Source organism: Papaver somniferum, chromosome 3 (assembly GCF_003573695.1).
Source record: "Papaver somniferum cultivar HN1 chromosome 3, ASM357369v1, whole genome shotgun sequence".
In the NCBI taxonomy this organism is placed as follows: Eukaryota; Viridiplantae; Streptophyta; class Magnoliopsida; order Ranunculales; family Papaveraceae; genus Papaver; species Papaver somniferum.
In genome coordinates this window covers 75,090,448-75,114,289 of record NC_039360.1, presented here as the reverse complement: position 1 = coordinate 75,114,289, position 23,842 = coordinate 75,090,448, and the positions used below count along the sequence as shown (strand labels likewise).

The window sequence follows — 23,842 nt, the reverse complement described above, 5'->3', positions numbered from 1 at the left end:
CGACGATCAATAAGAACAAGATCAGGATACACAAACTATCAAGTAAAAGATAATAGGACCTGGCTTCACGAATCCCTAAGTGAAGACTTTAAGTCGTAAACCTAGTTATGTTTCTCAGAGGAAACCTAGGTTAATAGAGGACAACTCTAGCAAGAAACTAGGACGCAAAAGTGTCGGGGATCAGTAATTTGAGTCTCTCTATTTATTATAGGATGATCCAGTCTTCACATACCTCTTTGTCGATGAAGTTCTCCAAATGTCTTCGTTTGATCTTCAGTCTCCAAATATCTTCATTTGATCTTCAGTCTTCAATCTTTGAGAGTTATTCAGTAGTGCCTGATACTCAACTACCATACTCTAATCCCAGTCCGAGATTTGACTTTATTAGACTAGAAATTGAGATACAGTTTTGTGCATCTAACATTGACAACAAGCTTGAGATAGTAAAATTTATGAGTTCTACCGAGCAATGCTGTAATTGTAGGTTGTAAAGCTTGCATAAATAGATATGTATCCTTGCACTTGCGTTGACCGTTGTAATTTGATTCCTGTTTATTGTGAAAGGCGATGACTAAATACAACCCATAATTTAATTAAACACAACCTACCCTTGAAATCAAAATATTTAATGACCACCTTTCTGCGGGTAATAATTAAAACCCATCATTTATTTATTCTTCTTCTCTTACCTTTCGTTGCTATTATATGAATCATAATTTTCCTAACATGGTGTTGAACTCCACCATCATCACGATCTTCATATATATATAACGTATAGTTTATCTAATAAATTTTGTTTTTGTCGATTCACCTAATAATATAGGTATTTTTTCCCCTCATATGTTTAGTGATTTTTATGCAGATAATCAACAAGTGAAAAACACCGGGGGTACCAAAATACACCACCAACTTTTTCTTAGGCAATCTGTATGGAAAAATTCAACACAACTCCGAGAGTTAAACTCAATCAAGGAAAGTGTTTATAGTCATACCTCTGTCTCTCTTGCGATTATAACGTTTACAGAATTGAATCCGTGAACCAAATCACAAAGAGAGTTCTTGGTAGGTACTAAAAACCAATGTCCAAGGATCAATCAAGTCGTATCCAACAAACTAGGTCGGATGTATCTACTCTGATTGATCAACGCACAATCTGTGATATTTCAATTATAAAGATAAATAATATAATGCAGAAAAAGAAATAACACAAACACCATAAATTTTTTTAACGAGGAAACCGCAAATGCATAAAAACCCCAGGACCTAGTCCATATTGAACACCAAATTGTATTAAGCCGTTATAGATGCTAGCCTACTACCAATTAACTTCGGTCTGGAATGTGGTTGATCCCGAACTCAGTCTCCCACTGAATCAGGTACAATCTCCCTCCTTATGCCTCTTGAATCCCAACATGACTCCCAGCAATTGATTCCCTTAGATGAAGTCACACCAACTAAGAGTTACTTCAACTCAATTGAGGACTTTAAACCAAATCTTCTTCCCACAGATTAAGCTTATATAATTGATTTCTTGATTACGATCGAAACGGGTGATCAGATCAAACGTAGGATCAAGGTGATGGAAATCAATAACAATTTGACAAAAGTCTAGCTATCTTCAAAATCCGGACTTATGCAACCCGAAGTGCAGCCTAAATTATTATTCACCTCACAAGTATAAAACTTGCGGAATCACAAAGTTGAGACGAAGAGAACTTTGTGATTTCTATCTATCTTGTTCAAGTGATAAATCAACAATCAAAGAAGATCAGGATACTCAAGTTATCAAGATAAAAGATAACTGTACCTGTCTTCACGAATCCCAATGAAGTCTTTGATAGTCGCTAAACCCTAAAAGGGTTTCTGGAGAGGACGACTCTAGATACAATTAGGACACACTAAAAAGTAGTATCAGGACTCAAAAATCCCAGTTTCCAAGAGTTCCCCTTATATAAACTTCAAAGCATAGGTTTCTTTAAGTTGAAGCTAAGATAGCTTTGGAGTCAAGTAAACAATATTCACCTATTAGATGAAAACTTTGAATCTTATTCACATAAACAAGATTAGGTAAACCGTAACATAACCGTGTACAAATACTGCGTTCAACATGGTTAGACGAAACTCGACGGTTTGAATTTAAAAGCTTAACACTCATTTTTATGAACACAAAGACATTAATCTTGAGTCACAATCATGTGATCAAATGAGTCTAGCGTTCTTAGAGAATTGATCAAATGCAAATTATTTCTTTTAAATAATTTAATCGCAATTGAACACAATCGACATAGTTGTTAAATGCACAAAGTAAAAATACATGAGTCGTTCGTGAATCGGTTGAGTCATGGTACACTTACCGGTTTGCAAACTTAAGAGCAAAACCGAGTTCCGAAGTTGATAGAACTTTTTCAGTTCACGTACCGGTTTGCAAACTTAGGTGCAAAACTGAGTTCCGGAGTTCACAGAACTTTTTAATTTTGCGAACCGGTTTGGAAACCTTAAGACTTTACCAGTTCCGGAGTTCACGGAACCTTTTCAGTTTGCGTACTGGTTTAGGTACTAAACTAGTTCAGGAACATAGAACTGTATTGGTTCGCATACCGGTTTGGATACTTAAACCGGTTCCCTTACCACAGTTCCAAAATGGGTTGCATACAAATATGTATACCTATCCAGATCACAAAACAAACATATTTTCCCGTGATGTGCATACGAATATGCGTGTCACACAAATCTGTAAGTCGATATATAGTTACTCCGCTACGTGTACGAGTACATGTAATACGGCTTCAGACATATAACAGTTTTCTCAGTTTGTAAGACTGATAACACTGTCTTGTATTCCTAATATAGTATTTCTATATTTTTCTCTAAATCAATTCGAAATATTCCCGAATAACATCAATGATATATATCACTGTTCCAGGCTATTTTCAAATGATAGACTTGAATCATCATTTTGGTTCCGAACAATGAATTGTTCTCCACTAAAATTGATCAAGTATGAACAAATGTTCATTAAGCTTAGTCATTATATTTCGAGAAATTCGTAAACTAAATAATTAGTTCCCGACTCGAAATTCTTGTCTATGCAAGCTAGTCTAATTAGTTATGCGACAAATGTCTCAAGGACAAAAAAGTGAATATAACTTGAGAAATAGGTGGTTCAGTCTTCACTTATACCTTTTGTTGATGAAGTTCTCCAAAGCTTCGATTGATCTTCGCCTTCAAACGGTAGAACACAAATGATGACTGGTTAGTTTCTCAACTACCTCTATCCTAGACCAAGACTTAACTAATTATAGACTAGAAATCAAGATATAGTTTTGACAACTAAATTTGACAATGGGGGTGAGTGGGAAATCTATTGATTCCGTAAAAAGCGGAGGAAATAGAGTTGACTTTGGCCGTGCGATTTTGACCAAAGTTTTTGGCGATTAGGGTTCTTCTTTTTTCAGTTATTTTGGTTCTCTGATTCATCCGCCATGGCTGCTGATGGTGGAACTCATCATCCATATGGGGGGTTCTCTCTATCTTCATCCTCCCAGAGGGTAGAGGGGTCTGCTGTGGGAGGAGCTAATTCTTCGAGGAAGGAATCTCAAGGGTTTCAACATAAAGCTTCGTCTGAGTTTTTATGGTCTGATATGTTTGTGAAGAAGAAGGAATTATCACCTGATGTGTCCATAGATTTCAATTCTCCTGGCTTTATTGATGATAAAGAGGTAGCAGATGTGTTAGAAGAAGATGTTGCTGATGAATTGAAATTTTGTCAGGATTTGCTAATTGGGGTTTTTGTGGGGAAGAAGTTCCCTTACATGATGGTTAAGAATGCAGTTCTTCGTGCCTGGAAACCTAAAGGAGCTATGCAGATGACTATTCATGGTGAGTCCAATTATGTATTTGAATTTGATAATGAAGAGGATCGCGTTGCTGCTATTGAGTACGGCCCCGTGTTTATTGCTAGTCAAATGTTCTTGGTTAGGCCATGGCATCCTTTGATTGAACAGGAAATAGCTACAATGAAATCTGTTCCCACCTGGGTTAATTTACGCAAGGTACCATTACATATGTGGAATGCAACTGCTTTATCAAAGATAGCTAGTTTAATAGGGAAACCTATTATGATGGACAAATTCACATTGAGTCGTTCTAGAATGAGTTTTGCTCGTGTCTTAGTGGAAATAGATTTTGATTATAAGTATCCATTGGTTGTTCCTGTATACTATAAGGGGAAGCATGTGGTGGATGTTTATGTTGAATATTCATGGAAACCTCCCGTCTTCTCAGAGTGTTCAACTTTTGGTCATTCCCTGGCTAAATGTCCTAAAGTAGCACCTAAGATTTATGCTGCAGTAGAGAAGAAGAACAATGATGGTGTTGTGAAACAGGTTTAGATCACAAAGGGACCTAAACATTCTAGTGCAAGCAAAGTGAAAGAGGGTTCTAGTGTAAGCAAAGTGCAAGAGGAGAACGATAATGCTATGGAGCAAGATCCTGTTGAAAGGCCTATCTCTCCAACTAGTAACAAAGAGAATTCATCTATGGTAGAGGATAAAGTTGAAGCCCCTGTTACAAATATGTTTGATGTTTTGATACAACAACCAGATGACATTTCTGTTATAGAGGGCATGAGGCCGGTAAAAGTGTTAGCTCAGGAGTTCAATTCTGGTCAAGGAGGTGGCAGTATAGCTTCCAGCTCTCAGAATAATGATGCAAGCAAACCAAATGGGGCTAGAGGTAAATTCTTAGTTAAATCTAATATCTATGCTTTGATTAATATGGGACCTAAGGGTGTAGACTTGAAAAACTCTAGAGTTCTAAAAAGACCCTTATGGTTCTTAATGATGACGTTTAAAATAGGAGGCTGGAACATTAGAGGGTTGAACGACCCTCTAAAGCTGAAGGAAGTAGGTAGGTTTGTTGCTTTGAATAAATTATCTTTGGTAGGAATAGTTGAAACTCATGTCCATGAGATGAATAAAGACATAATTAGATTGTCTATAAATAAAAATTGGAGGTTTTTAGATAACTATGAGAATAATGAGTCTGGTAAGATTTGGGTTGGTTGGAACCCTTTGGAAGTGGGTGTTACTGTTTTGCATTCGGCGTCTCAGGCGATTTTTCTTGAAGTCACTAATACCAGGAATCTGAAATTCGTTGTTTGCTCTGTTATGGGGATAATAATAGTCGAAATAGATTAGCTTTATGGAATGATATTACTGCTTTTGCTTCTAGCTGCGAAATCCCTTGGGTGGTTTTAGGGGATTTTAATGAAATCCTTGCTCCGCATGAAAGAATAGGGGGTACTAGTGGTGGTAATTCTTCAAGTAAAGATTTCTTAGAATGCATTAGTATGTCTCAACTCTTGGAACTACCGTATTCTGGGGACTTTTTTACGCGGTCAAATAAGCAGATTGGGCAGGGTAGAATCGTCTCAAAGATTGACAGGGTTTTAGTGAACATAGAATGGGTGACTTGTTTTACTAAATCTAAAGCTGAATTTCAAAATCCTGGTATCTATGACCATTCTCCCATGGTGGTTTATATCTTTGAGAGAAGAGAACATGGGCCACCACCTTTTAGGTTTTTCTATTATTTATCCGAAGAACAAGAATTTTTTGATATTGTTAGGACTGCTTGGAGTGAGAAGGTGCAAGGGAATCCTATGTTTGTTCTGGTTTCTAAGATGAAGAGAGTTAAAACCTTGATAACTGATTGGAGAAAAGTTAGATTTAATAATCTCTCAGAATCTGTTGTCACTGCCAAGGCAGATATGGTTCAGGCCCAAGCTGCTGTTCAGTTGAGGCCTCTTGACACTGAGGTTGCTTCTCGAGAGAAACGAGTTGTTTGTCATTATGCCAAAGAAGCTAGATTAGAGGAATCAATGCTCAAACAACAATCGAGAGTTCAGTGGATGGATCTAGGGGACTCTAATACTGCGTTTTTCCATGATTCTTTAAAGGAAAGGCGATGGAGGAACAACATTCTAACCTTGGTGGATGGGAATGGTAATTTGTTGGAGGAGGATAAGGACATTGCATTAGAGTGTACTCAGTTCTTTACTTCTTTATTTAATGGTTCATCTTCTTCTCCATTCACTGAAGAAGATACGACTTTTCTTCAATTTTCTAACACTGTTTCTATGGAGGATGCTACTGCTTTAGGTGCACCTATTACCAGAGATGAAATTGTGTATGCCTTGTCCTGCATTGGTTCCAATAAAGCCCCGGGACCGGATGGCTTTACTAGTCATTTTTTCAAAGTGTGCTGGCAGATTGTGGAGGCTGATTTTGTTAGAGCTGTCACTAATTTCTTCTCCATGTCAAGGATGCTAGGTGAGGTAAACAATACCTTCTTAATCTTAGTTCCTAAAGTTGAAAATTCTTCTTTTATTACTGATTTCCGGCCTATTGCTTGTTGTAATGTTATATATAAGTGCAAATCTAAAATCCTAGCAATAAGAATGAAGAGAATCTTGAAAGACTTAGTTATCCCGAATCAATCTGCTTTCATCTCGGGTAGGTCTATACAAGACAATATTATGTTAGCTCATGAACTTGTTCGTAACTATCATTGGAAGAATGGTCCTCCTCGCTGTGCTTTAAAGATTGATCTCAGGAAGGCCTATGATACTGTGTCGTGGGAGGCCATTGTTTTATGCCTGAACAAAATGGGTTTTCCAAGAATTTTTATCGACTGGGTTTATCTTTGTATATCGTCTGCCAAATTTGTTGTTCTTGTGAATGGGTCACCGTATGGATATTTTTCTGCGAGTAGAGGTCTAAGACAAGGGTGTCCGCTTTCACCTTACTTATTCGTCATGGTAATGGAAATCTTGAATATTTCTCTTAAAAACCAAGTGGAATGTGGAAGATTTGGCTTTCATCCTAGGTGTCGTCTCACTAAGTTGACCCATCTTTGTTTTGCGGACGATATTCTGGTGTTTTTTTAAAGGGTCAATTGGGGCCGATGATTCACTTAATAATAATTCTTTCTGTGTTTAGTAAAATCTCTGGGCTTGAAAGGAATAGACAGAAAACGACTTTATTTCATTCTTCAATTGATAGTGCTGAGCTTGATCTTATTGTTCATTGTTTGGATTTTTCCACTGGTGAATTACCTATTCGTTATTTAGGAGTTCCCATGTTATCTTCTAAACTGTCTTATAAGGATTGTCTTCCTCTTCTATCTAAAGTCACTAAGAGAGATCAATCTTGGAGGGCTAAGAACCTGACTGATGCTGGTACAATGCGTTTGATCAAAGTTGTGTTAAATGGAATTATACTTTTTTGGATTGCTTGTTTTGTTCTGCCGAAGAGGGTTATAAAGGAGTTAATTTCTATATGCAAGCAGTTTCTTTGGGCTGGTGCTGGGCTTGAAAAGAAGTCTTGTCCGGTGAATTGTGATTTGATTTGTAGGCCTTTTGCTGAAGGTGGATTAGGGGTTAGAAGTATAAACATCTTTAATGAGGCTACTAACTTAAGACATTTATGGGACTTGGTGAGTGGGAAAGTTACCATATGGACAGACTGGGTGTCCAAGAATCTGATTAAGTAGAGAAATTTTTGGACCCTGAATACCCCACAAGATGCATCTTGGTGTTGGAGGAGAATCCTGGGACAGAGGGAGGTGGCTAGGAAGTTTTTACTTCATATTATTGGTGATGGCAGCAATACCTCTTGGCTTTATGATTCCTGGCACCCTATTGGTAGACTGGTGGATTGGGTCAGATCTGATATTATTGAAGAACTTTTCCCTAATCCTGATTGCAAAGTTAGTCAATTTTTAGATGACAGTGGTTGGTGTTTGCCTGACTCAGTGGATGAAGAGCATGTGGCCATTCTTGACAAATTGAAGATTGTTGAATTTGATAGAACAAAGTCTGATGTTATTGTATGGCAACCATGTCCCTCTGGGGACTTTACTGTTAAGCATACTTACAATGCGTTAGTTGGTGCTGGGGATAAGATCTTTTGGAAGAGTTTGGTATGGTTTAAATCCCATGTACCACGACACTCTTTTATATCTTGGTTGGGTTTTCATGGTAGGCTTAAGACTAAAGATAAAATGGTGAAGTGGGGTTTGATGCAGTCTGCTCCTTGTTCTTTGTGTGAGAATGGTATTGAAACAATTGAGCATATTTTCCATGATTGTAGGTTTGTTGTGAGCATATGGACATGTCTTCTCTTGAAAATGGGTTATGTAAGAGAAGTGAGTAGTAGTTGGTTGGAGGAAGTGAAATGGTGTGTAAATGCTTTCGCAGGGCAAGGCTTGGTGGCTAGGATAAAGAAGTTAATTCTTAATTGTTTCATGTATCACATATGGAAAGAAAGAAATACCATAATTTTTACCAGTAAGGATAACTCTACAGACCAGGTGGGGTTCGCAATTATGGAAGAAGTGAGAATTACAGTAATCTCTATCAAGACTCCCGTGAAAGATTCTCCAGCTGCTAGGAGTTTTGTGGACAAATTGAGGCTTAATTGTGAATTTTTCCAGGTTAATGGCAGGTTCTTGCCTTGGTTGGCTCTAGATTATGATGAAATCATGGTAAATACAGATGGGTCAAAAGGTGAGAACTCAGGTGGGTGTGGAGCTATTTTAAGTGGAAAAGGGGGAGGTGTTATTGCTGCTGCTATGGGAGGCGGTCCTCCAATCACTGCTGATGTTCATGAGTTACATGGGGTGGAATTGGGGCTAAATCTTGCCAAAGTAAAAAATTGTCGTAAGATTCATATAACAGTGAACTCGATGACAATCTATAACTTGCTCAGGAAGAGGGTGGAAAAACCTCCTTGGAGATTCTTACAGGCCTGGAGAAGAATAACTCTTCTATGGAATTCTTTTGACAGCATTAAGATATCTCATGTTTTCCGTGAGACTAACAGGGCTGCGGACATGTTAGCTAGTTATCATCCCCCTATAAAATGGGTGGATATAGATGAAACAGAGTTCTCGCATGAACTGAGAACTATAATCATGGAGGACAGAGAGGGAAGATTGTACTATCGGGAGTAGGTTGTAGTTAGGTTTTTTCTTTTCTTTTTTGTGTTTGGGTGGGGGTGGTCACTTTTAACCCCAGCTGTCTGATCAAAAAAAAAACAAAAAAAAAACAAACTAAATTTAACAACAAGCTTGAGATAACAACACTTGTGAGTTCGACTGAGCAATATTCTAACATCAAGTAAGATCAATCTATTTACCTAAGTTAATCATATGAAATCTCATCGTATGATGTTGCTGAATTTTCAAAATCTTATTAAAAAAATCAAGTTCAGTTTTAAAACAGATTTTGATCCCTGAACAAACTAAAAAACACATTTTTTTATGACAAACACGCCCCTGCTTAATCAATGTTAATTAATCATATTAATTATTAGATTAAGTTGTAGTTAGTGCTAGAGGATTAAAAAAAACTACATTTTAAGAAGAAGAAAACTAAGTTGGGGAAAGTAAGACAAACTAGGTTTTGCTTACTTTTTTAAGCAGCTGAATAGCCATAAGAGGGAACTTAGATTTGTAGCTTATATAATCGTGAAAACATGGGGGAAAATGACTTATAACAAGCATTTCTAGGGTTCGTATGACACAAAACCGGCAAGTAAATGAAGAACACCTGTCGATTCTGGTTCAGTATTGACACGATTTAACTAAGAAATGATCCGCATGTATATATTTGTACAACTGCTGATTATAGTTCTTTTTGGAGTTTGAAAACCCGGCCAGTTTTCCATCATAATTGTCATCCACGACATTTCTATACCCGTCGATTTCACCGCTTGACAATAGTTCAAGTAAAATGAAGTGTTGCAATCGGCATGTACAGAACTACGCAACTGCCGATTACAACAATTCAAACTTAACAATCGACATATGCGAATGTTCATATCTGACGAATTCGGCTAAAAAAACAATAGGAAAATGTGGATTTACCCAATGCTGCGATCGGTTGATACGAATATCTATATTCGTAGATTGAACACTTGAAGATTTTTGAAAATCATGAATTGTATATGTCCTTATTTGCATATTTTGGCCGAAAAATCTACAAGAAACTTGTGCATTTCCTTCATTATTAATAGACAAGTAAGGTACTTAATGTTGATTGATTCTAAGTTGATGTTCTTCCTATAAAAAACATCAAGAACAATCAGCTGTCGTGCGTGTCACATCAATTCGGAAGTAACAAATATGACACATGAATAGCGAATGATTTGAGTTCAACCTAGAAGCCAAATTTTCTATTTTAAAATAAATAAAATTATGTGTGGATAAATCAATCAAGAAACAAATTCTCGTCACATATGTTCTGTTGTTCGCAGTGAGTGAAATTTTTGTTTTTCTTGCTCAGTTCCGTTCGAAACTTTGGAATGAAAAAAATTTAATCAACATATAGAGAAAAAAGATTCTGTTATGATGAGAGAAAATGAGATAGATTAAAAACATTAGGTTTTAGCAGTGATAGTAATTTAGTTTTTTCAACACCTATTCGACAGGAGACACTCCATAACTTCTTCTTCTAGGTAGGTGCAAAATTCAGCTATCAATCTACAATTTTCAAGTTTATCGGGATTTAATCTCGTTAGAAATATCCGAAGAGACAAATCATGTGGGACCCATGATGAGTGAAACCCACCCCTGATGATTCTATGGGGCGCCTGCTGTTTCTTCCCCGATTTTCTCGGGTAGAAATTTTATGTCAACGTAGAAGCGTTGATTAATCAATTGCTAGGACCGATACAAGATCGGGATCATTACATGGTTGGGGGTAATTTTAATACGAATGTCGGGGGTAAACAAAATCAAACGTGAGTGACAAAACTTTCTTACTAAAAATAACTAAAAACTGAAACAGAGCAAACTGAGTTATAAAGCAAGGACTAAAAATGGTGAAAGCAAAATCAGAGTTATGGATGGAAAAAAAATCAGAGAATTAAATTTCTATTGAAGTTGGAAGTTGGGGGTAGGAAGACTATATAGTACTTGTCTGATCATGTTAGGAGAAAAATTTAAAGTTCATAAATTAAGATTACTACTACTTCTCAGAGTGAAAAAAAGATAAAGAAAGAGCAGAGTGTGAGCTAAGGGTTTAGAGATCGGAACTATTAAACAATCATGAAACTCAATCAACGAGAACTACAACTACTTCCAGCTTCAGGGTCGTCTCATCGTGCAAATGCTCAAGGAATGGGTACTGGAAATACAGCATTTTCAAGATTGCAGTTGGAGGTTTTTAAAGGAGATAGGTAAATGTTCGATCTTTTCTTGGTCTTCCTTAAATTGGGTTAGGCCCTTTAGGGTTTTATACTTGATTTAGCTGATTCTGTAACAATACCATGATGGGTTTCTCAAATGGGTTCACAAACTATGCTCATATATGTGAATCTAGTATCTTAATGTGAGCTGTTTTTCTTGTAGGACTAAAATGGGAAGAAAGTGTGAGGATTGTGAAAAGTGGGAAGAAGAAATGTATTGGTCAAAGTTTAAAGTGGTGCATTTCTTCTCTGTTCTTACAAACAATTTCCGCTACCAACTTGTAAGTAGTAGCTCCATCATCCTAATTGTGTTTCTTAGTTTTCAACTTGTAATTTGAAATAGATTTATTCAAGATCTTGATGATTGAATGTACATGAATGCAGAAATTTCCAAAGAAGTTGGTAAATAAATGTTTGGTGAATGAATTATCAGAGATTAGTGTAGTTACTCTGAAAGGACCAAGTGGGAGAACTTGGACTGTCCAATTGATGAAATATGGCAGTGAGGAATTGTATTTGAGCAAGGGATGGGAAGTATTTGTTAAGGAACATAATCTGAAAGAAAATGATGTTTTGCTTTTCAAGTACAACTTAGGGACTTCAGTTTTTGATGTCGTAATGTTTGATGAGGCAAACTTTTGTGAGAAAGAAAGGGCACATTCTAAAAATGAAGGAAGCCATAGGAGTACCAAGGAGTGGTTGGATGAGGGAAGAAAAAGAGTAGAAAGGGAGCCATGGATTGATGTCAAAGGTTGTCATAAGAGTAAGGGGTTGAATGAGGGAAGAAAACGAGTCGAAAGAGAACCTTCTTTTGAAATTATTGAGACTAAGACAGTTCGTTACAAGAAGAAAGCAATGACCATTAGCGATAATGATGAGGAGGATGAGCAAGTTTACGGAAGAGTCATTGTTCATCCAAGATTAGAAAGACAACCTTCTTTTGAGATAATTGAACATAAGAAGGTTCATTACAAGAAGAAAGCAATCGCCATTAGCGATGATGAAGAGGAGGAGGAAGTTTACGGAAGAGTTATTGTTCATCCACGTTCGTCTAATCCACTTCCTGGTAGTAAAGGCAAAGCTCTAGTTCCTGTCAAGCCCGAAGACGGTGAATTCTCTTCGCTGCATTATTTTTCTTTCCTAGCTCATGAGTTCATTGTGTGCATTTTGTGTTTTAAGTCGATAGTACATATTGGTTTCAGTATCAGAAGATGATGAAGTCACCCCAGTAAACCCGTTGGCGCTTGTGTTAAAAAGAGAGTCCGGAAAAGAAGAACATGAAGTTTTTGAACAAGCTGTTCGTGAAGGTAAACGAAGGAGAGCACCACATTTCGTTGTAAGCATGAAACGCTCACATATATCGGCCATCTACTACATGGTAATGTTGTTTTCTTTCCTTCTTTTTCTTATGCTGCACATTGTAAAAGTATTTCATTCAATACATTTAACTGACAGATGAAACCATATTATGCAATTGCAGACGGTTCCTGTTGATGCAGCAAGAAAGCATATAGCTCCTGGAACTAAACGTATATATCTCGAGATGAATGGAAAAACATGGAAAGCTAAGTATGTATGGAAAAAAGAGGGAGTAAATTCAGGAATTACTGGTAGGGGTTGGACTGATTTTGTACAAGAAAACACCATAAAAGTTGGAGATGCCTGTTTGTTTGAGATTACTTCTCCATCGGCTACAACTTCAAAGAAATCAGTTCGTTTTAAAGTCAGCATCTTTCGAACCGATGAAGATGTCCTGTAGAAGGGGGAGACATCCCACAATGAAGAGATGGGGAAAATCACAGAGACTGTTGAGTCAGACATTTCTTATCTGTTTGATTCTTGTTTATTTTTCTCAAAAAATTCTCAGTTTACTGTTAGACACTAAATCTAGTTTAAAACTAAGGTTCAATTTCGGATTCTAGTTGTCATGTTACTAGTTCTTAATATGAACTTTAACTTAGTTGCTACTGAAATTTGGAATCAGAGCATTACTGAAAGATGTTTCATGTGTTACGTTCATACTGAACCCAAAAGATTGACAGAAACAACTCCAATGGAAATAAGTAAAACCTTGTCCCAGAGGGAGGAGGGGATGTGACCTTTTATTTGAGTTGTGGTCTACAAATGTCTTAAATAGTTGGTATTTGTTAGGAATGAATTGACTCTCAGAAACTGAACATCAGAATTGCCAATTTTACTCTTGGAAAGAAATATCTTAACAAGCGAAAGACATCTTCCTCAGCCAGACATTTCCCAACTCACACTAAAGAGTGCACAAATTGAGGAAGAGAGTGTAAAGGAAGCGGAGGCGGTGGAACAAGCTTACACTCTCCAGCATTAGCCAAAGTCTGTGACAACAGCTATAAGACGATCATGGAGGTTTGAGAAGGATGTCCATTGACGTCAAAGCTGCTGACAACAGAAAATTGAAAAAAATCTCAATTGACCTATGATAAAAAAAAAATCATAAAATGTGCATCTTGACTATAGCTTCCGCCCAATAGCACAGCTAACAGATTTAATAAAGCAATCAGACTCCATATTTTGTTAAGGGTACTATCCAAAGAAAACTACAAAATCCTCCGGGAGGTAAATTCCCCTCTCAACAGCATTCACTAAACAGACTGGCAAGGGAAGCAAATGTGATCACTCTTAACTATAATTAACCTCTTGCCATCGTTTAAGAGGATTATCAGCTGTTATTGGTTAACCACCGTCGGATTCCAACAAGGTGTTGGAAACCAACTGGCTAATGTTGCAGATGGTTTACCCCCAAACAGAGTCAGTGTTTTGTTTTTTCTGATCCGCTCTGAACTGAATCTGACTGGTGATCAGTAATCAAACAAAAGGAATATTTCTTACGTCCATTACAACATTCCAAACCAAAGCCGGAAATACAAAATAAAAAGATGGCTACCAAAAGACAGAACCACAGGCCCAGATTTTGTAAAATGTTACCAAGTATACAATGTTTCATGTGTCAAGTGGATGTTCTGAAATTACAGAAGACAAATCACGCAAGGGAAAACTAAAGTTTATCAGGAAATAATGGTTCTCTTCTCCTCTTGATTACTCAGATTTATGACTGAACTGTTACTTTTGCGGACGAGGAAGACCTGGTATCTGCAATTCATTATTATTAAACATTGTCAAGGTATCGCACAAACACAAATATATGACGATGTTAGGAAAGAACTGTTATAAGTATAACGATTTAACACTCTGTGGCCGTCAACGTCATAATGGTTTCAGGTGACAAAGAACTAAAAATGAAGTAAATGTACCGCACCCGCTACGACAGTTTATCCAAACAAACAAAAATCACTACCTATAGTACATAACATTATAACAGTCATTTTCACCGTTATTTCTAACAAGATCAGTCGTTATAACCATCTTTCAGCCAGTAAAATGAAAAGCAGTTCCTAAAACATTGTTCCATTAAAGCAACTCAACACTACTACTGTGCAACTAGATTTACAGAAACACTCAATTTTTCTGTTGTTTCTTTACTTTCTGCGCATCCAAATGCAGCTAGAAATAGTAGGAAAGGAAAAGGATATGGAGAAGAAATAAACGGAGGGTGATAATCTAAAATATCATTGAGAGAAATACAAGAATGATAAGATCAGTCGTTATAACCATCTTTCAGCCAGTAAAATGAAAAGCAGTTTTTCTTCAGCCAGTAAAATGAAAAGCAGTTTTTCAAACATTGTTCCATCAACATAACTCAGCAATTCCATTGTGCAACTAGAGTTTAAACTAGCACTCTATTTTACTATTGTTTCTTTACTTTTCTGCTCATCCAAATGTAACTAGAAATAACGGAAAAGAAAAAAAGAAATGAAGAACATATAAAAGGAGGCGACTGTAATATCATTGAGAGACAATACAAGAATGATACGAGTGCAATTTTTTTTCGGGGGCCCTAAACATGATAATGACAATAGAGAAGACAACTTCAAAATTTAACCAGATAAAGATATCCAATTTGTTTTCATCTTCGTACTGGATAATCAAATGGGTTTGTTTGGATATTATTAGAGATAAAAAAAGTTATACTGCTTATAAAATTTAGGACACAAACCTCAACACCATGTGGACCTATTCGATTGCGAGATATGAAATTGCTAATAAGAGAAGCAAACTCATCTGGTACGTCTTCCTGCAACGTTAAATGGATCAAAGTGAACTAAATGAGCCCAAGAAATGTTTCAGGAAAGTGTGAAACTGCAAAAACAGTAGACCTTACCTGTATAGAGTGACCAGTATGTCGAACAACAATCATTTGAAACTTTCCTTGCATTTGACCAATTGTCAGAGATCTGTTTAAAGAGGGATAGGACAAACAAATAAGAAAACAGATAGGATAGTTACTCGATTGAATCCATAACAAGATGTGTTGGATATATAGGAATTGCAACCCTGGTGTTCTCTCCAAACTATTTTTCCACAGTCTTTGTTGATACTTGTGCTGTGCAGATTGGTATCTTGGTTTTCTTAAACCATATCATTCTTTTAATTCGTACACTAAGAATGCTTCATGCAGCTTGTTCTAGGAACATTACTCTACCTTTCTTAATGTATGTAATTCAACAACACTGGCATGTATATGCATATCCTTCAAATTTAGTTACACTATTCTTTAAAGTCCATGGATGGTTTCAGCCCAAGTCTCCAAACAAGTCATGTGACAGCCATGTGAAATCCATAGGTGGTTTTAGTTAGATTAGTAGGATTCCTGCTCCAGCATTAGTTGTTATTAGCTAGGTAGCAGACTTCTACACTTCAACCTAGAAAATTATTGAAAACAACCCTATTTTTTCTTCTCTCCCTATTAAATTCATAGCATTCTTTCTTCTTTTCCTGTGTAATTGTTGCATTAAAAATATATATTGGTAGCTTGGCTCAAAAATCATCCCTAAAGGCCTAAAGTACATATTGGTAGCTTGGTCCAATTATCATCTCCAATCGGCCATAAATCACAAAAATAGAATACACAGCTGGAAAGCTAAGATGAAATATAAAACTGAGAGGATCCCATGCTAGTAACCAAACATAAGAGCAGGCAGTTAGATGTAAGCGTCGGAGATTACTTGTCTAGTCTGTCTGTTCCTGCCAACAATAACAGCTTCGGCACGGGGGAAGCCAAAAACAAATCAGAAAGACCTTCATACCTGAACAAGTAAGAAAAGATAGAATATCAGTATATGTACCACGGCGGCACTACACCACATACAAGACAGCACGTTATAATATTATAAGCACAATTTCAATCTGAAACATAGACGAACAAAACAAACTCTTTCTTCGAGAGGTGACAACCAACAGAACATAAGTTAAGTGTTTATAGCATTGCAGGTGGTATGCATAAGTTATTTTACAAGTATTTTTTTATGTCAAGAGAACCACCATAAATATGTTAATTAAGATAGGAAATGAATTGGACAAACATTGAGAGGTATTTAAAACAAACTCATAGAGTTAATGTCCAAAAAATTGGAATTTCACTAGATTCGCTTCTTTAGAGCTGATTTAATAAAATCATCAGGAATCATTATCAGAGTAATTCTACTATACCAAAATTACTAAACCAAGCAGTACTTACCATCCTCTCCAATATCTTTCTGACTCTTCTAGCGGCGTTTGGTAAATATAACTGCAGCACACCTTCAAAATCAGATACATGTATTGCTTAACATGGGCGGTTGAAATAGACTAAATTAACCATAAAATACATGAAATTCAACTGACGAGGTTTAAAAGGAACAAGTGATAGACACTTTATGCACCAATATTATTCCATAACTATCAATTGCGGTAAAAAATACTCACCAGTTCCTTGAGTCATCAAATTTTAAAGTGGATGGAACGGATATACGCGCAGACTCAATGTTCCGTAAAAAACCTCCTCTCACACTCCATTCAACCTGATGTAGCACGGCCATTATTCAAATCAATACCTCAAACAATAGATGCTAAACGGCTATAAAACAACTCCATAATGTCTATATTGAACGTCATTCAAGCAGATGATATATGTTTATAATTAGTTCAGCGAAGTACTACATCTGATAAAAATTATACTGCACTCAGTTTCCAAATGTGAGAAGAATTATACTGTCACAGAACAGAATCTATTTACTATAATAAAACAACCCCAACAGCAGAAGGGTTAGTTTATAGAGAAGTCCAGAATGATTTAAGGATGGGTAGGTACCGCTTTTTCATAAGTGGGGAAGTGCTGAACTCTGCCTGATAGAATTTTTTGCATATGCATCAGTGAAGCCATAGCTGTTCCCTGAAGTTTCAAGTATTATCATTATGACTGTCAACACCCACAAACAATGTGCTGCACATCGAAATGGTTTGTCTGAATTAAAACTAACCTCTACAACATCAACAACAACCAGCCCAGCCAATTTTGATATAGCTCTCTTTGCAGCTACATGCACAGCAACTGAACCTCCCAAGCTGTAAAAGACAATGACAAATCTGGCTTAAATCGTTGATAAAATTATCCATCAGCATTATTATTTAATGCAGGCTGTAAGAGTACAAGTAAGTCTAATGAGATATGTTTATGTTGGTGTATAACAGCTTTTGCACCTTAGAGGAAAAAGCTTGCAGTACATTTTTTTTTCTTTTTTCTTTTTTTGGTGGACAGGAAGTGTATAAAACAACCCCAAAACCAGTGTTAGTATTGAAACAAAAAGAAAAGATACTCCAACCATTAACGAATACGTCTGCGATTAGCATAATAAGACAGGTGGAGCAGAAACCTAGACCATGTAGGAGTATGAAAAGATAAAAAAAAAAATCATTTTGAATTTCAACTCCATTTATATACTTACTACACGTGCAATATTTATAACCTAAGCAAACAATGATAAATCAACACTATTAAGGGGCACAAACCTGTGGCCAACAAGCACAGTTGCAGGTGGAGAATCTCCATACATCGCCTTTATAACAGCTAATACATCGTTGCAAAGAGTCTGCAAATTATATATTAAAGTTGGAGACATTTCAGAAGCAGCTTCAAGAGTTAAAGAAAAACTGGCAATGAAAATGGTAAGTACCCAGAACCGTCAACCGTACGAATTTACCTCTATGGATAGATCTGAATCATCTTCTGTGGATGACTTGCCATGTCCTCTAAGGTCCATGGCTACAACCCGAGCATTGGCCTTTATTTTACTAGCTGACAATGCAAATGAGAGCCTGAGAAAATGAGCAGTAAAATGTGTACCTCGTTATATACTAGGAAAAAAAATGAAGCCAATAGGTATTTTATTATATTAAAAACATCCTTGCTTGAATGTCACTAGCACGAGAGGATTCAAGAATCTTAAGACCGCCCTTCTTATATAGTTCCACCTAAAGAACGATAGGTCCACCACTATGGCATCATGAGGTAATGGTCAATGAAACTATAATGGGACTAAAGAAACTGATTCGCTAATAGGGTGAAAAGTCAATTATGGGTGGTGCTAAGAGTTGTCATACAACAAAGGAAATCATTTCTGTGAAAGCCACAAATGAAGACATAAGTGCAGATCCAAAATCCCGTCTTCAATGCATATAACATAGAGTGGAAAGAAACTTGGATGATTCTCAATGCTAAAAACCTGGACTCATTACAGAGAAGATGATTTATCCAAAGAAAATGTGTTCTCACTTCTTCGTCATATTATAACTAGCATTCTGATTTTAAAAAACAAATACTGATTATAAAAAAGAAAAGAGTGAACATTCTTTAGATAAGGTATACCCTGAGAATCCGCCTCCATGCAAACAAAAAACAACTGGTCCTTCAGATCCCGCCGTGTATACATGGAACACCTAATAACAACAAAACGCATGAGATTGTATTTTTGATTTGTTCTTTTCAAGTCCTTTAAAAGATGAATTGAACTGATTACTTACATCATTTGAATCGGGAATCTTAATGTCTTCCTCTTTGTCAAAGTAGCCTAACCATTCTATAGGTGCATACTTCTGTTTAGAAGTTCTACAGATAGAAAATGAAAATGATTAGATAATAAACAACCAACATAGATAAAATGAATATCTACAACTACGTGCTTCAGCACAATGAAGAAGATTCGTATAAGCTATTTTTGTGATGCACCTCTCCATCATGTCCCACTTTCTTATAATTGACTGACACTTTCATCTAAGCCAATGCCCTAAGAATTTTTGCAACATTCCGCAGTTTGATCTTTGAGCTAACATAATCTCACCCAATGTTCTCACTGAATTGTCCCAGATAGTTATATCTAATCAAGTAATTCAAAATTCAATTTCATGGCCATTTAAACTGAACTTCATCAATTTCATGACCATTTAAACACTGAAATCACATATTCAATCAATATTAAAAAACGAATAAAAATGATGAGAATTTGTGGAGACAAACTTACTGAGTTGCTGGACGAATAGGGATCGATGAGTAAGCAGAAGGAAGGGTTTGGGTTTTAACTTCTTCTTCTTCTACAACGTCTTCCTCTGGAAGCGCTGTTAGATTTGCATCTGAATCCGTCATTGATAGATCAAAGTTTTAATTTTCTATAAAAAGTTAGGGTTTTCTTTTCTCATCAGAGTACGGGTAAATAAATTTTGTGAAAGGAGTACGGAGAAAAAGAAAGAATGAAGAACATTCTCTTCGATTTGCTTTTACACGTGTAGCGATACCAACAGTCTATATTTGGCAGTCTCAAAATAAGCGGAAACCAACAAATGACAAAAGGGCATTTGTGATGTTCACAAGTCTGAACTAGGCCTCTCTGCAAAGGTAAAATGTTCGGTGGTATAGTCGTTCGGTGATGATATCACTGACCAGAATGCAAAACTCGTTCGAATTATCAAAGTCGGGATAAAAGAAGAAAACACGTACCAACAAAAAAAATAAATCATGTGTGTCGCTGTAAATACAATGATAAAATTATTGGATAATGATATTAGTGATCTGAGTTCGAAGCTCGCCAGCACCAAAATCCTCACCGATCAAAAATAAAATAAATAAAAAGTAAAAAAAACAAAGAAAAATCATAAGCACCACATCTACAACCCATGACAAATGACTCAAGTTGGGCGGTGAGGATGGAGATTAATGGAGAGACCATCCGTTCTGAATATTATTGAGACAATCAGATATCCCATGAAATTACATAACTCATAAATAATAATGCAAAACGTAGCTGTTGATTACTCTACATCGTTAGAACCCATATTTGTTGCGAAATCTCTAGATCTATCCTTTTTCACCGTTTTGTTTTCTCCATTGGTTACAACAATTTCAACCTCATCAGCTTTGTATTCCTTGAACCTAGACAATCGCCCCAACTCTTCTACTTGTTCCGTGACCATATCGAGCCTAGCCGCCATCTCTACAAGCAATGACGCAAAGGCCGCAAAAGGAAGTGCTTCCGAGAATTCAAGGCTAGTTATGTCTAGCTTACTCAATGTTGGCCTTAATGCTTTTCGTTCTGAATCCTTGTACTGATCAGCTGCTCGTTTCTTTTTCCACTCTAGTAACGCCGAACTATCGGTTTTAACTGTTGCTAATGAAACCTGCGACGAATTCATATTTGGTGGTTTTTGGTGGGCGCTGGCAGTGGCGGCCGTTAAAGCTAACATTTGAGAGGCGTGGTGGTTGTGGTGATGATTCTTGGAACTCATGTTGGAAAAAAATGGGTTTCACAAAGGATGAATGAATCAGAGAAGAAAGTGTTGCACTCCAAAACTTTCAAGGCTTGTATAAATTTCTTTTAGACAAATATTTCTACCCTCCCAATAACAATTGGCGATTACAACAGGTATGCGAAATATTGCCTTCAGGATACAATGAAAGCCCTGCAACGAAAAATTGAATTCAAGGTTTGTACCCCTTGATTCAATCAAGAACACACAAAGAGATTTCTGATTTCTGATGATGCTTTTTGAAACAGAGAAAACAGATTGATTTTTCTTATATGTTAAACGAAACTGGGAAAAGCTATTTATAAAGGGTTTTGCACCTGTTGGGAATAGGTTTTTATTCGCCAACAGGTTTCTATTCACGAAACGTCAGGTTCCTTCATCAACAGACATCAATGGTGTCTTTTGGATTCGAAATTTTCGAACAGGCTTTTATCGGCCAAATAAAACCTTCAGTTCAAAAAATTCTTCCGGGGGCGTTGCCCTCTTGAAACCCCCACCAGGGGCGGTCTCCCCTGGACCCCCACGACCTGACCTGTCAGGTCGACCACAGCCTGGGGGCGATGCCCCCCAGGACCCCCCTTTGGTTAGCGGCGTTGAAAATATTCCAACAACTCAGGAAGAGTCGAGGTTGAGATTTGATGGCATCGTTCAGGTCTTGTAATGCTTCGTGAAGAGGATCGGATACTAAGATTGGAGCTAAAAGGCGTCTGTTTCGAATGCTGTCTGCAAGTTCTTTGAATGTTTTTGAGATTTCTCTTGCAACTCTAGTACACGGGGCTTTGAATAGATCACGAACAGATCTTGGAGCCTGAAAATCAACAGCAGGGGGGAAAATATGAGACGGTGAGGTCTAAGGGAACCAATGCGCCAGCACGCGCAGCACAACCAAATTCTTGCAAGCCTATTTTTTTTGTCTACAATGACACAGCCTTTTGGCATGAATGCTTCCAAGTTGGTTGGTGGCTTGTCATTTTAACAGGACGACTTTGAATCGAATTTAATAAGTAGTAAGAATTTTTTTTGATCATTCACGTGTTGCGCGGCTAATTTAAATCTAGCTTCCTGAGGCGAGATAGGGCATGACTAACATACCATTGACAGTACCTCCAAACTGAATACTTGGTCAAAATGAAAAAGTGATAGTATTTCTTTACCAAAAATCTGGGAGTATTAATTACAAACCGGTATAATTATGAATTAATTGACTAAAGAACGAGCACTGAGTAAATGTTTACCTGGATTTCCGATTGCAAGCAACCATGTAAAGCAACAAGCGTATAACCAAAATGACGGAGTACAGCTCCTAATCTAACATATTGCTTCCATGGAGTTTTGTAGCAGTACAGTGAATGCCTTGGCTCCCAACTTGCATGTAATGCCTGATTCAGATAAAAATTACGCTAGATGTTATATATGATGATGCATGGCAAAGACAAGATAAATCAATCAGCTAGCTAGGCCGTACTTACAAGCGTTTCGTCCATAGTTTTGGAGTCTAAAACTGATTTGTAGCCTCTATAAATAGGATCCTCATCATCTGACGATTTTTCGTCTTCGATAATCTCCGAATCCTTGAAATACTTATTAACACAAGCTGCAAGAATTTCAACAACAACGTGAATAAGAAGGCTTGTAGAGGCTAGAAGCCTAGAACCCCGAAACTAGCATGAAACAGATGATAATTACCTTCAATTGATTCAGCTAAGCCTTCAAGTTTTGAGACAGTAGAATTATGAAGTTCTAAACCAGACCAATTAGGAAAAACCAATAAACTCATGAGCAGACAAACTCCACAACCAATCGCGATCGTGTAGAATCGTTCATGTGCAACTTTTAGCACGTTATGAACCCGAAAACTTGATACAGCTATCAAATTAAAAGTTAGTAAAAATATTACGATCCCGTAATCATAATTCTTCTTTATATGCGGAAAAAATCTCATATATGTTGCTGCTGATCCAGTTAGAAATACAGCAACGCCGATAAAAATTGCTCTGGATGTTCTACCGGATTTATCAGCTACAAATTCAAGGATAAACACTAGTGATCCGGCACAAAGTGTACCCAGTCCTCTGTTCAATCCCTTGCACAAAGTTGCACCTGCAACAATATTAATTAGTACCAAGTCATCGTTAACATGCATGATGAAATGAGCATTAGATTATCGAAAATGCTACCTGCAGTGAACTCAAGAACCACGACAACAGTCATGACAGCCCAAATTGCATTATCTCCAATTCCATCAAAGAGTTGTTCCAACAAGTAAAACAATGAAACTAATGTTAGTGAGAAACCAACTTTCAAAGCATGAATCACTCTTCTCGGATCATCACGGCCAACTTTCCATATCTTTTGTGTCGCCATTCCCGGCCATCTTCGAACCTTCTCAACCCATACGTCAAAAACTGTTCCCTTCTTCATGTCACCGCCTCTGCAGGAAACTCCGTTACGGTTGCTTCTGCCTTCCATCTCCATAATAATCTCTTAAATGAAACTCGACAAAACCTAGAGTTTATGCAGTATGGAAACACAACATTCTAGGACACTCGAGAAACTAATGAACGAGCGATATATATAATGATAAATACGAACTTCAGGAGGAATTCGTTGTTATGACTAAGCAAACAAAAATGTGATTAAGAGTTGTGAAGATGTGAATGTCATTAAGTACTCGTAGAGATTTTGTTGGTGAGTGTTGGGAAGGGAGGAACTTTTGGAGTTATTATGCGTACCTTTCTCAAGGCTTAACATCGTATAAAGGGTTCAGTCGACGTCCAAGTGTCTACTTTTTAATATATTTTCAACTTGGATCATTACTTCACTTCACATGGCCATCCATTAAAGTAATGAGTAACACTCCCTAGTCACAAGACAACCTTTGGAAA

At 37.0% G+C, this 23,842-nt stretch overlaps 5 protein-coding genes across 5 annotated transcripts; 3 read left to right on the top strand and 2 right to left on the bottom strand.

The window, feature by feature from the left end:
- The first annotated feature begins 3,482 nt into the window (after positions 1 to 3,482).
- LOC113359628 lies at positions 3,483 to 4,391 on the top strand. Its single transcript, XM_026603227.1, has one exon. It carries the CDS (start codon positions 3,483 to 3,485, stop codon positions 4,389 to 4,391), a length of 909 nt encoding a protein of 302 aa, XP_026459012.1.
- An 87-nt stretch (positions 4,392 to 4,478) lies between these two features.
- On the top strand, positions 4,479 to 9,015 carry LOC113359627. The gene is made up of 4 exons (XM_026603225.1): positions 4,479 to 5,057; positions 5,141 to 6,820; positions 6,952 to 7,550; positions 7,668 to 9,015. Exons 1-4 carry the CDS (start codon positions 4,479 to 4,481, stop codon positions 9,013 to 9,015), a joined length of 4,206 nt encoding a protein of 1,401 aa, XP_026459010.1.
- Positions 9,016 to 10,849: 1,834 nt separating this feature from the next.
- On the top strand, positions 10,850 to 13,168 carry LOC113356519 (B3 domain-containing protein REM16-like). Its single transcript, XM_026599679.1, has 5 exons — positions 10,850 to 11,243; positions 11,416 to 11,533; positions 11,637 to 12,360; positions 12,455 to 12,630; positions 12,733 to 13,168. The coding sequence occupies exons 1-5, from the start codon at positions 11,113 to 11,115 to the stop codon at positions 13,009 to 13,011; spliced, it is 1,428 nt and encodes a 475-aa protein (XP_026455464.1). The 5' UTR covers positions 10,850 to 11,112; the 3' UTR covers positions 13,012 to 13,168.
- Positions 13,169 to 14,080: 912 nt separating this feature from the next.
- Positions 14,081 to 19,912, bottom strand: LOC113356518 (protein phosphatase methylesterase 1-like). The gene is made up of 13 exons (XM_026599678.1): positions 19,679 to 19,912; positions 19,182 to 19,266; positions 19,027 to 19,097; positions 18,362 to 18,476; positions 18,171 to 18,250; positions 17,642 to 17,726; positions 17,473 to 17,553; positions 17,088 to 17,182; positions 16,861 to 16,911; positions 16,349 to 16,429; positions 15,505 to 15,577; positions 15,340 to 15,417; positions 14,081 to 14,375 (listed from the first exon to the last, which is right to left on the bottom strand). Exons 1-13 carry the CDS (start codon positions 19,798 to 19,800, stop codon positions 14,346 to 14,348), a joined length of 1,047 nt encoding a protein of 348 aa, XP_026455463.1. The 5' UTR covers positions 19,801 to 19,912; the 3' UTR covers positions 14,081 to 14,345.
- A 499-nt stretch (positions 19,913 to 20,411) lies between these two features.
- Positions 20,412 to 23,490, bottom strand: LOC113361369 (aluminum-activated malate transporter 12-like). The gene is made up of 6 exons (XM_026604630.1): positions 23,135 to 23,490; positions 22,644 to 23,057; positions 22,427 to 22,551; positions 22,193 to 22,336; positions 21,559 to 21,765; positions 20,412 to 20,909 (listed from the first exon to the last, which is right to left on the bottom strand). The coding sequence occupies exons 1-6, from the start codon at positions 23,430 to 23,432 to the stop codon at positions 20,463 to 20,465; spliced, it is 1,635 nt and encodes a 544-aa protein (XP_026460415.1). The 5' UTR covers positions 23,433 to 23,490; the 3' UTR covers positions 20,412 to 20,462.
- Between the last annotated feature and the right edge of the window lie 352 nt (positions 23,491 to 23,842).

What these genes read in the sequence shown, in the direction of transcription:
- LOC113359628 (XM_026603227.1), top strand. Translation starts at nt 3,483, where the DNA reads ATGGCTGCTGATGGTGGAACTCATCATCCATATGGGGGGTTCTCTCTA.
- LOC113359627 (XM_026603225.1), top strand. Translation starts at nt 4,479, where the DNA reads ATGGAGCAAGATCCTGTTGAAAGGCCTATCTCTCCAACTAGTAACAAA. An exon ending in CACCTTACTTATTCGTCATG is followed by an intron (nt 6,821 to 6,951) that starts GTAATGGAAATC and finishes GTTTTTTTAAAG; the next exon opens with GGTCAATTGGGGCCGATGAT. An exon ending in GTGTCCAAGAATCTGATTAA is followed by an intron (nt 7,551 to 7,667) that starts GTAGAGAAATTT and finishes TGGTGATGGCAG; the next exon opens with CAATACCTCTTGGCTTTATG.
- LOC113356519 (XM_026599679.1), top strand. Translation starts at nt 11,113, where the DNA reads ATGAAACTCAATCAACGAGAACTACAACTACTTCCAGCTTCAGGGTCG. An exon ending in GAGGTTTTTAAAGGAGATAG is followed by an intron (nt 11,244 to 11,415) that starts GTAAATGTTCGA and finishes TTTTTCTTGTAG; the next exon opens with GACTAAAATGGGAAGAAAGT. An exon ending in TATCGGCCATCTACTACATG is followed by an intron (nt 12,631 to 12,732) that starts GTAATGTTGTTT and finishes ATGCAATTGCAG; the next exon opens with ACGGTTCCTGTTGATGCAGC.
- LOC113356518 (XM_026599678.1), bottom strand. Translation starts at nt 19,800, where the DNA reads ATGACGGATTCAGATGCAAATCTAACAGCGCTTCCAGAGGAAGACGTT. An exon ending in TCCCCACTTATGAAAAAGCG is followed by an intron (nt 17,183 to 17,472) that starts GTACCTACCCAT and finishes GTGCTACATCAG; the next exon opens with GTTGAATGGAGTGTGAGAGG. An exon ending in ATACTGGTCACTCTATACAG is followed by an intron (nt 15,418 to 15,504) that starts GTAAGGTCTACT and finishes TTAACGTTGCAG; the next exon opens with GAAGACGTACCAGATGAGTT.
- LOC113361369 (XM_026604630.1), bottom strand. Translation starts at nt 23,432, where the DNA reads ATGGAGATGGAAGGCAGAAGCAACCGTAACGGAGTTTCCTGCAGAGGC. An exon ending in AAACTATGGACGAAACGCTT is followed by an intron (nt 22,337 to 22,426) that starts GTAAGTACGGCC and finishes TATCTGAATCAG; the next exon opens with GCATTACATGCAAGTTGGGA. An exon ending in TCTTCCTGAGTTGTTGGAAT is followed by an intron (nt 20,910 to 21,558) that starts ATTTTCAACGCC and finishes CATCACCACAAC; the next exon opens with CACCACGCCTCTCAAATGTT.